General features: G+C 44.9%; 1 protein-coding gene and 1 long non-coding RNA gene across 2 annotated transcripts in view; one reads left to right on the top strand and one right to left on the bottom strand.

Moving 5' to 3' along the window:
* The window catches only part of ASB4 (ankyrin repeat and SOCS box containing 4), a 19,962-nt gene that overhangs the window by 2,707 nt on the left and 5,400 nt on the right, over positions 1–11,855 (bottom strand). Inside the window, exons 2-3 of the mRNA XM_019551209.1 lie at positions 8,468–8,767; positions 767–1,257 (exon numbers count right to left, since the gene is read on the bottom strand). Coding sequence (XP_019406754.1) covers positions 767–1,257; positions 8,468–8,767 — 791 coding nt within the window. The remainder of the gene's footprint in view (positions 1–766; positions 1,258–8,467; positions 8,768–11,855) is intronic.
* LOC109320973 lies at positions 3,967–5,467 on the top strand. Its single transcript, XR_002103930.1, has 2 exons — positions 3,967–4,105; positions 5,291–5,467. It is a non-coding gene; the product is annotated as an uncharacterized LOC109320973 (long non-coding RNA).

Here is an 11,855-nt window from a genome sequence, read left to right as displayed (position 1 = left end):
AGGAGTAACAGGCCAGCAGTGATGAGGAGCAGCAATGGGGGTGGTGAGGTGTGACTAGGAACAGGGCCCCAGCAGTGGCAAGGAGCAGTACCCTGCCGCCCAGCAGCAGTGAGGAGCGATGAGGAACAGTTTGTGCATGCTGGAACACCCAGACATGTAGGCAATGCATAGAGGGTGCATGGGAGTGCACATGCACCCCCTGAGAGCACTGGTGCTCCCCCCCCCCAGGAGCGAGCGCTCTTGGCTTATGTGGGGGGGGCAGACAGAGCGCTGGTGCTGCCCTACTTCCCCCTCCCCCCCACCAAAGTGCTGCTGGCACTTCCAGACACACTGCCAGCAGTTCTGGGCTCGGCATCTGGCTGTGGGGACACCCCTGCCCCTTCCTGCCTTTGATACTGCCATGGCCACCTGCAGAGAGTCCCCGTTCAGCCCACCCTCGCTTCCGATGCCTGCATCACTGCCTGTGGGTGGTCACTGTGCCCCCCAACAGTCTCAGGAGGCATGCATTGCCTATGCCCAGGCAATTTTCTCAGATTGCTAGGTGAGAGCTCAAGCCAAGATAATCAACTTGTGTAAAAGCCCTAAAGTGAACTCGGCCTGTGTTGTTGCCATCTGGTACCTGGCAAAAGGGTTGCACAAAATTTTGATGCCACCAAATCCAGCTTCAAACCCTAGCTGAAAATCATCCCAAAGGTGATCTAGATCACAACACCAATTCTCCCCCGACCTTTATATGGAGCAGCATATTGTACCCTAACTACTTAACCTTGTGGAACTGCAAAGGATATATTCTAGCTGCTCCATGATTCAGCAACAACTGATAACAGATTTCAGGCTGGGCAGCTGGTCGCACAGGTGTCACTTTCAGAACGTATTGTATGGGGGCACAGCCATTGACATCCATGATGTTGGCTTCAGCTCCTGCTTCCAACAACATGTTCAGCAGCACATGATCACAGTTCCATGCAGCTTTGTGGAGTGGTGACTTAAAATCCTCATCTCGAGAGTTTACTTCTGCTTTATAGTCCAAGAGCATCCTGCAGATTAGATGGTGTTCTGTACTGTATATTTGCTCTTTATACTGAAGGGCCCAGTAAGCAGCATAAGCCAGGGGGGTTTCCATGTGTGCATTGATAGCGTCCACATTTGCTCCTTGTTCCACATAAAATGCCACCAGTTCAGGGATGCCAAAGCGTGCAACTGTATGCAGGGGAGTTTCTTCATCTTGATTGTTTGTTTTTATGTTCACATTTGCTCCTGTTAAGAAGAATGACAGAAAACAGTTACACAAGCATCCATTGCTTTTATAAGCCTGTTTTTCAAAGACCTCTACCGTATTGTTCCCATTATAAATAAGTCAACCCCAAAATTTCAGGTCCAATTTTAGGAAAAACAGTGGGGGGCGGGGTCCTCAGAAAGTTAGCTGATAACTACAGATAAAACTTTGAACTGCTATTGCTCTTCAAAAATCCCACAGGGGATTAAATAATTAAAGAAAGGACCCAAAAGGTTAAACACACTAATAATATTAAAATAACCTCATCAAAACAATTTGAGAACAATGCAGTAATTTTCTCGTTTGTCTTGTTCAAAGCTCCATTTATTATATGCCTCCTCTCAAATCTCATAGTCTCTTCTTTTTATGCAGCTTTACTTGTCTATATTTTCATAAGGTTTTTTTTCATCATTACAAGCACATTGCACAAATCACAGACACAAATCTCTCTCTCTCAAGACTTATTTTATACATACTATACATACATACATACATACACATATACACATATATATATACATACACACACACACATACATACATACACACATATATATATATCAACATCTAATCTTCTCCAGAACATACTTTGGTGGACAGGATAGGGAAATGTAGCAAGGATGCAGTACGAAAAATAGTGGAAAGTGGTAATTAGTAGCATTCCTATTTAACTACTGCACTTTCCTTTCTCATGTCGTTGTGACAAGTTATTTATCACAATTAACAGATTTTGTTGAAATTTGACAAGGCTGTGCCATAAGAACTTCTACTAAGGCTTCAAACTCCCGATCTCCAGACTGTCACCCATGCACCTTAGAATTGACACAGAATCAGAACAAAAGTACAGCAGAGTTTTGTCACTTCTTTGTCAAGCAGAAGTAAATGTTGAAATCTTTCAGGTCAGTGTATTTTTAGTACCCCTAGATAACTTTATACTTTATACGCCAGTTTTTAAACAGATCTCATTGCACAAACTGTGCACAGTCAGTCCCCTCAACCAGGAACCTCAGCACAAGCAAAATTGTCCCAGTAAACGGCTCTGTCTCCTAGAATGGATTCTATTCAGAGAGATTAAGGCAAAGAGAAAACTCCTTTTCTGCTGGCTCCAGCTCTACACAAAAAAGAAGTGTCAGCACACAACTAGTTCCAAAGCCTGCAAAGTGCTTATTGACTAACAGGTTTGGCACAGGTTCCCTTAAAAACATCTTAAAGGCATTTAAAATCATAGCAATCATTAGTTAATGGGTGTTAAACTGCTTTAAGTACTCTCTAAATGTTTCAAAGATATGGCACTACAGAGGTTTATCTTTTATTTGTTTTACCCAGGTCATTCCAGGATATTATATGGATCCTCTGGGGAAATAAAACTCCTTACTTTCATTCCTCCAGCATCCCAGGATCCATAGGTCCCAACTACTCTACCCCTTCCCATCCACCAAACCTGTAGTTGGCTCCTCATTCCCTCTCCTTCCATGCTGAGAACAACCCTCAGAGGGCCTGTCTACACAAGATGCTTTACTACAATAGTAGATTAGTCTAATACTCTGTTGTCTAGTGCACATACTAGAAATCCACACATTAAATTCATATGCCAAAGCACACATGTAGATGCTGACCAGGAGAATATTGCAGGGTGGGGAGCAGTCCTGGCTGGAGGGCAGCTGCCTCCCAGCAATGTGGAAATTGGGACCTGTCCCGATTTCTATGTGGCTGGGAGAGCTGTCCCATTTGCCAGGTAGCTGCCACCCAGCTACATGGAGACTGGGATTCTCCCCTGCCGTGTAGAGCTCAGGACCAGCCCCTGTGCCCCCTGCCAGCCAGGGGCTGGCACTCAGGGAAGCCTGAGCTCCCCTTGGCTGCTGCAGTGGGGGCAAATTTGTTCCCAATGGGTGTACTTCAGAATTTTCTGTGGAGAAATTTCTTGCACATTAATTACATGTGTACACATGCCAACAGTGTTTAATTGCAGAGAGACCATGTAGCCCATTTGTATGATCTCACTGCCTGGGGGTTGTGCTGAGCATGGAGCTGCTGGGGCTCTATTCAAGGGAGATGTTACAGTGGGGGGAAGCTTGCTTGTCCCAGCCACATGGTCTCTCTGACTAGGACTCCATGCTTCCCAGAGAGTCATGGGGCTCAATATTAACTGGAGGCCACACAGGGGAAGCTTCATTGTGCCACAGGCCCCACAAACCCTTTGTTTTTCAGCTCTGTCCTGGTTGACTTAACTCATGGCTGATTTGGACTGGAACACGAAAAATTCTCTTTAAAAAAAGTGATGTGTACCATGTAGCCAGCATGCTGGTTCTTTGCCTTGTGCCCTGGCTATTTCTTCCCTCCCCCTGTCCCCTGAGCCAGGAGAGCTCTCCCATTCCAGCCAGCATATCCCCTGCTGCCCCTAACCCAACTCCCCTGTCTCCAGCCCAATCCCAAGCTGCTGAGACATGTGCGAGATTTTAGTCCTTTATTATTATCTATTTTTTCTGTTTTTCACTCCTTTCTCTTTACTCCCCCCACCCCCTTCAAACAGTTTTTCAAGATTGCTCCCTTCCCACTCTCCGCTCTGGCTGGGCTCCTGGTGGCTGTGGAGGGAGAGAAGCTGTAGACCCCTTTCCTGACCTCCATGCTAATTACCACCTTCCCCCTCCTCTCCCACCACAGGGGAGGAAAAGAGTCCTGGCTCCTCTCCACACCCCTGCTTGTTAGCCTGCTAGTGGCAAGTCACAGCCATGCAGGTCTGAAAAGGCATGAAGCTTTCACTGGAGACTGCTCTAAAACCACCATAATTTTATGAAATCACAACATTTCACAGATTCTGACCTTATACAGGTAGCCAAAGCCTTAAGAAAAAGAATTTTTAAATCTTTGTATAACAGTGCCATCTGGTGACCCTTACCAGCTAGACTAAGCTACGCTAAACTAACCCTTCTGTTCCCACTAGGTGCTACTTGAAGAGTATGGAAGAGAGAAGGCTTGGAGTAACCATGAACCATACTGCTGTTTTCCTTGGGTGCCTCTGCACGAGTGACGACTCAATTAATCGAGTCTGCCGAAGCGTGGTAATTACCATGCTCCAGCAGCCTCCCACATCTTATGTATTAGTGTTCCTGCACTTCAAAATGGTGGCAGGGCACTTGAACTGCCACCATTTTGAAGCATGGGGATGCTGATACACAAGACGCTGTGATGTTTTAACTAGAGTGGCTCTTGGAGCTGCTCTAATTAAAGCGCTGTTCTCCCCCAACCCCCAGAGCATGTGCAAAAGTGCCCCTTGGGACCAGGCAGATTCCCATGAAAAATAATCCTTTCACAAGTTACCACTAGTTGACCCAACTGTACTACGTACATCATACCCTCTTGAGGAGTACAAGCCAGATAGAGTAGAGATGTAATGGTTCTGTACTACCAAAGGTGTGGAAACATGAGTGCTCCCTAGTGATGCTCGTGGTTCGTGGAGATGACCTCTGAGTCTCCTATGACACTGAAGAAGCTGAAAGTTCAACAGTTCAGAGCCAAACCTCACAGATTAGACTTCTTGCCATAATGAGCAAGAACTTCCACCTCTGCATGCCCCCCATCCTCTCTGTTCCTTCAGAATCAGGTCCAGATCTGTATCTGAAGTTGTTAAGAAATAAAGGAAAGGCAAAACTTCAGTAGAAAAGCTCAGGACTTTCTACACTAGTAAATGCCCCCCACCCTGGACACACATCAACACTGCCATACTTGCCCCAGTATTTCCTTAACAGAAAATTTAGGTGAAAAAGCATTTTGTTAATAATGTAAATAGTTTAGATGTACTGAAGTCATGAACTAAGGATTCAGACCCTGTTTTTAAGCTCATACAGCTGCTGCCTTTGGTGTCAAGTTTATATTGCAATTGAAACAACTGCACCATCTACTGGGCAGTCAGGCTATGTGTTTTCTACATGGCAGCAAAAGAAAAAGGAACATACATTGCATTTTGTGTATTATTACTGGTAGAATATTAATGCTCTTTTTTTCTAATTGCTGCAGCCAGAGTCTCTGAGTGTCTTGCTGCCTCTTAGATACAACCTGCTCTAAATAATTGCAGGCCAGTGCAAAAGACATGATTGCATGCTGCTAACATAGAAGAAAAACTGACAGAGTAACAGCATCTAGACTGGAAAGGACCCACAATCATCAGAATTTATAAGGCACAGAGGGGCAAAAGTAAGTCTATAGCAAATTTCTTACTCCTGGGGAAACCCCTACAATGGCTTTGTCTACACTGGGTTTCTCTCTCGAGGCTTATTCCTGGCTATAATGGCTAGGATTTCTTTTCAATATCAAGGATGGGCTGGAAGGGGCGAGGGCACTCAAAAATGACATTGCATTGTCAGACTGAGGAACAAAGCATTAATTCTCTCTAAGCATTAAGAGAGAAAAAACACAAAAGAGGAAAAACTGAGTTCTTGTCAGCTTAAGATGTTGTTGGAGGAAGCAGTGGAGAAAAACTGCAGAAATTGGTAATGTGAGAATGAGAAGCATTAGGGCGGGCAGAGGTGGAGAGGCACATCTGTGAGTCCTCAGTGCAAGGATGATAACTGAAGCCCTGTGCTAAGCTATTGTGTGCTGTCGCTATACTCTCTTAATCACCTGCCATGTTTCACTCCAGAGGCCGTACGGCTCTGTGTTGAGGTTCTATATTTAGTTTGCATGGGAGTTCAAGTTTGTAAAGAGCTTTGGGATGAAAGGGGACTTGCAACTGCAAGGTATTATTACTGTGTTGTTGATATACTGGGGAAGAAAGCCATTAGAATACAGCCTTTCACATGCATTCATCCTACTCTGCCTTTTGCAAGAGTGTATTTGACTTTTTATGCTTTCCTGTGGTAGCAGATATAACTCCTGCTCTCAGAGTAATTTGCTTTGGGCAGAATAAGACTGGCTGCATTAATTTTCCTTTCTACTAAACAAAATAATATGCATCCTTCCAGCAGAAGGCAAGTGATAGAGTAATTTATTAAGATCATATTGCTTTGCCCCTGAGACATACTCAGGCTCTTAGAACTTAGCCTTGGGAAAAAGGTCTGCATTAACAGCATATGTAGCAAATTACACCAAAGCGCTTACACTTGCTGTGGTAGCATGTGACAATCAGGGACTCTGCCTATGAAATTTATGAATTTCTATTTGATTTGATGAACCCTCTGTGTCCACATGCCTTTTGACTGACTTTTCAGTGTGCAATACTTGCTCCTTGTGCTAAAAGTATAGGAGTAACACTGGCATGTCTATCTGTGAACAACTTCATCGGGGTGCATCTACATGAGACATTTACTGCACAGTTGACTAATTAGCTGTCCAGTAAATGTCTCGGTGTCTACATATGCGCCCCTATTAGGCTGGAGTAAACTAATTTACTCTACAGCAGGATAGTACTTGTAAATACTCAGGCTCTTAGAACTTAGCCTTGGGAAAAAGGTCTGCATTAGTACTTGTAAATACAAGTACTATCCCGCTCTGGAGTAAAAAGCTCCACAGCAGTGTGTGTGTAGATGCTGCTCCCACTGGGTGAGGCACAAGGGTGCTTCGGTGTTGGGGCTGCCTTCCAGCTAGCCCCATGCTGAAGCTCCCTTATACCCCAGCCAGCCCCTCCTCAGCACTGTGAGCTGGAGGGAGTAGCCCCAGGCTGGCAGGCTGACCCACAGGGCCCTCTGCCAACCAGGGCTGCTCCAACTTGGCTCCTTATACTATGCATGTATAAATTCTAGAGCTTATTACTCCAGAGTTAATTGCAGCCAGGTAAACGGCTTGCCTGTGAGCAATAAACACCAGAGCTTATTAATGTGCAGTAATAGCATATGTAAACATGGCGCCCTGGTTATGAGCTTTCTGACCTGAGAAAAGCAAAACAATAATGGTACAGATAATGCCACATTTCTCCATCCTATCTGTAGAAAGGTGGAAAATATACAAACAAGAGAACAAAAAATCAGGTTTAGTTATTGAGTCTTAAGAAGCCAAAAGAAGAAAAACTCTGAAGGTGAAGAGAACAGAGGGACTCTCAGAAAAAGGTGGGTGTAACTGAGGGGTATTGCTTTCGTATAAAAAGGTCCTTCTGGTCTGGGGGCCCAGCTGAGGAAGAAGGAAACTGACTGGAAGAGAGACAGAGGCTAGGCGGCATCATTTTGTTTCACTCATATTAAAAAATTCTGCCAATTTTTCTTTGAAATTCTCTAATGCCCCCATTCATAGTGTCAAGGCCATGAGATTTAGCAGGGGCTGGGATATGCCTTTTGCCATCCCCTTGAAAAATTGCCCATGTCTAGTCAAATAAATAAGCCTATGAAAAGTGGTGGTTTGCACTTGTGCTAAACAAAGGGTTTGCTAGATCTTAGCGTTATTACCCAGGATCCAATTGGCAATGGACATGGTCCAGAGCTGTGGAGGGCTGCAATTCCAGGTATTCCAGGCTATGCCAGGTCTATGTTTGGGTCTATGTACTGAGAACAAAGCCTTTGTTTTTCTTTCTCAGCAGCATGCTCAAACCCCACTGTGAAGGAAGTGGGCTGTATCAGCTGCAGATGGGACAGGAGAACTAGACCTGGGGACTCTGTGTGCTGAAGGGAGTAGGAAACTGGGTGAGAAACTGAGACTAGGGGATGAGAGTGTGTCTGAGGCTGGCTGGCTCAAGAGACTGGGGCTGGAAACTGCAAAAGACTGGGACCTGACTAGAACAGAAAGTCACGTAGGAAAATGGGGAAAAGGGTTCCTAGAAGCCGGGGGGTGGTGACTGAGATCAGACAAAGAAATTAGGACAGGGTTCTGGGAAGGAAAACATGGATGAGAGGAACCAGTGTACAGAAAGGGAACTGAAACTGGCTGGATCAAGAGACTGCTAAAAGGAGTGGGTCAGGGGAGAGGATGAAGGACAGGTTGAAGAGCCTGGGGAAGCTAGGACATGAGGCTGAAATGGATTGGATGAGGAAGTGGAAAAGGGGAAACTGGCAGGGAAAGGGCAGGGGGCTGGGCACAAGGAGCTGTAGGGGTGAGATAGCTGTATTTGTAAAGCACTTAAGGATTAAAAAGGCTTCAAAATGTGCAGCATGGCTATTATTTTTCCAAATAATAATACAGAAGCTTAAGGGCTGCTATTGTCGTGAGATGTCAAAGCTTGGATTGAATCTCAGGGGGGTACATGACAGTCTGATTGATACTTTGACTTACCTCTCCAAATCAGCTGCTGAGCACAAGGCACAGAGGATTTTGTAGTACAAAAGTGCAAGGGTGCATGCCCACTCATTGAAAAGCAATTAATTTTAGCTCCATGCTTGCAAAGGATCTTGAGACATTCAACATTTGCCACTTCACAAGCCACGTGAATTGCAGCTTTCCCATTTGGCCTGCAGTTGATCGTAGCTTTGTGATTTAGCAGTACCATTAGACTCTCCAGATGCCCATACATGACTGCTAAATGAAGTCCGGTTGCCCAGGAAGTTTTTAGCTTATAACCAGGCAGCCAATACCCTGTAAAAAAAAAAAAAAAAAAAAAGGAAGGTGTATTACCATTCTTGGATAAGGATCTTTTGTAGCAGTCACTAACTGGGAACAATTTTCTTGGGAGTGGTTGGAGTTCAGCTTTGATGTAATAAAATTCAATCAGGGTTTAATATATAAAAAATTCCATAGAATATAGCTTCATTTCCATTAAGTACTTTCTCCACACATGCTGAATAGATTGACTTTTGAATACATTAACTCCAACTTCATTGTACTCTGAAAGTAGCATTTTCTTCCTGTGACCTCTATAGACTGACTAGAAAAGCCTAAAGCATTTGAAATGCCACCAGCTGAAACACACGGAGAAAATAGGATCTTTGATTTGGTAACAGCTGAGCAAATGGTACACTAGAATTAAAAAGCAGCATTTACTTAGGCCTGTGACTCAACAGATAGCATATCATGCTGTTCTTGTGTGGGAGATGGCAGGATCTCACATGTCAAGAGCTGGTTTCAGCCTTCCTGAGAATGGGCTTGTGATGCACATACTGTGGACGCCCCCTTGCAATGTGTTTGCAGCAGTCACACATATACTGTCAAATGCTACCCCTCCCAGGCACATAGCTGCCTGTAGTGATGATGGACTTAATTAGTCCATGCATAGATCTGTGAGAGAAATGGCATGAAACTTGACTAAAAAATGTTCACTGTTTTCTTAATGGCAATTTTGCCACTCCCCTTCATCCCCCTGAAATTCTGCATCAGTGGTTCCTTTTTATTCTGAAACATTTAAACACATGTAGGATTATGTAACACTTGTCATTGTACCTTTCATGTGATAAACAGTAAGCAGAAACACAATGGCACGGTGACTTGAAGGGGAAGGAAGATGGGTGCTCCTGCCTCCCATCTCCCTTCCCCAACTTCCTCCCCACAACTGTCCAACAAGTGGAGTGCTCTTGTAGCCAGTTGTCTAACGACCAGTCTTTGGTTCTGTGCTGAAGTGATCTATCTGACTCACACAGATCACCAAGGCAACCAAATCAAATGCCCACACTTTTGCCAGTTCTGAATTAAGCAGTGGGTAGGGGAAATGGAACTTAAATTGTACTGAGTACAGATGAGCAACACTCAGCAAGATATAATAATACCCAAATCTAAAGAACACAGAATTTACAAGATTAAATGCATGTGTACTTCTGACATGCAGAATATAGTCTTTAGCAAATTTGGCCTGCTCCCCACCAGCACCCCACATTGTACCCAAATGGGACTGATTCTTGATGACTGCACATAGATCATCCCAGAAATAATGACAGTAATCAATTGTAAATAAAGTAAAATAAAATAATATTCTGGAGAATGAGCAGCAGACATACAGGACTGCTATCCTACCTTGTAAGCAGCACACTTTGTAGTAGGAATACTTACCAGAAGAAAATTTAAGGTAAAATTCCAGTGGTGAACATGTAAGATTCTTAAAATGTAATCTTAGTGCACATACACTCAGTTTTCCATTTCTTTTTCCTTCCTTGGCTAATTTAATACATATAAAGTGTTATGTAAAGTATATGTACTTTATATAATGTAATAAAAGTAAAATGTATACCAAAATTTCCAGGATGTACAATATAGCCAGTTTAACTGGAATTTTAATATCTGCTTTTCCTGTATTCTATGACTTCAACTGTTCACTCTTAATGTTACATTAACATAGTTTATTGCACTGAAAAAATGTATTGTACTGGAGAGAGAGAACAGGAAAAAAAATAGTATATAATTTAGATGAAAAGCCTGCTCTTTTCTCTTTCTGTGCATTCATTTACTCTCCTCCTAATTCAGTTTCAAGTACATATCAAGAATGCTCTTTGTTTGATAATGCATTTTTTGTAAAACTCTACAAATCTTGATTTTCATTCAGAGGTTATAGTCATGAAAGTGACTCTGACTACAGCAACCTATTACTTGCACATATCTGCTTCTAATCTGTATTCTGTGGTATATTTGTTTTACTGGCTTTTCCACTGCTGGCACAAAAGATTCAGTATGATTGTAGAAAAGCAAGTTGTCTGAATTAGATATCAGCTACAAAATCTGTCAGGTAGGTTAAGAAACCAGATTTTTTCTTGTTGCCAACAATAGAGGTGCATCGATACCTCTTTCTGATATTGGATCATCACCGATATAAAGAAAATTGATTGTATCAGAAATCAGCCTGATGTGGTGATAATTTGGTTGATAAATGCCTGTGTGTCCACATAGCCGCAGCATGGCAGGCAGGCAGCAAGGAGCTCAGCCTGGCAGCTTGGCGATCCGCATGCAGCTGGTAAGTCTGTTGTGCTGGAAGAGGAAAGGTGAGAGAAGGGGCGGGGGGGGGGCAGATCAACCGCCCCCAGTGGTGAGGGAGGGAGTGGGGCTGGGACTGGGGTAGGAGCTGCCCAGCTGAGGTGGGGACAGGCATGGGGTGGAGCTGTGGCTCATTTGGGGGAGCGTGGTGGGGTGGCTCCCACTACTGTGCATATCTTGGGAGGGCATGGGGGCAGCTGTATGTCCCCAGATCTGCATGGGGGGGAGGCTGCAGCTGCGGGCTGGGGCCGAGGCTGCACCAGGCTCTTCCTGGCGCTTATGGAGGAGGTGTTGGGCCAGGGTTCTGCTTGGTGCACATGACAGCTGTGCTGGGGCTGGGGGCTAGGGCAAAATTTGGGGTGGCTGAAGCCCCCCTTAAAGCCCTCTCCCACTGCTGCCACTGCCCACCCCAAGCACAGCCCAGCCCAGCCCAGCCCAGCCCCCACCAGGAAGAGCCCTCCCCCATGTGCTCCCAGGGTGCGCACAGTGGCAGGATCCAACCCCCCCACGCACCCCGGGAGATATCGGGGGCTCTTCCTGGTGTGGGCTGGGATAGGCTGTGCTTGAGGTAGGCAGCAGTGGTGCTGGGAGGGGGCTACAAGATGGGGCTTCAGCCTCCCCAAATTTCACCATAGCCCCCACTCCCAGTGTCACCACTGCCAAGTGCCAGGAAGAGCCCACAGCTGCAGCCTCCCTGCTAACCCCCCATGAAAATCTGGGGGCATAGGATTGCCCCCATGCCCTCCCAGGGTGCACACAGTGACAGGAG

Source organism: Crocodylus porosus, unplaced genomic scaffold (genome assembly GCF_001723895.1).
Source record: "Crocodylus porosus isolate Cpor-Errol unplaced genomic scaffold, CroPor_comp1, whole genome shotgun sequence".
NCBI lineage: Eukaryota > Metazoa > Chordata > Crocodylia > Crocodylidae > Crocodylus > Crocodylus porosus.
This window is presented reverse-complemented; position numbering and strand designations above follow the sequence as displayed.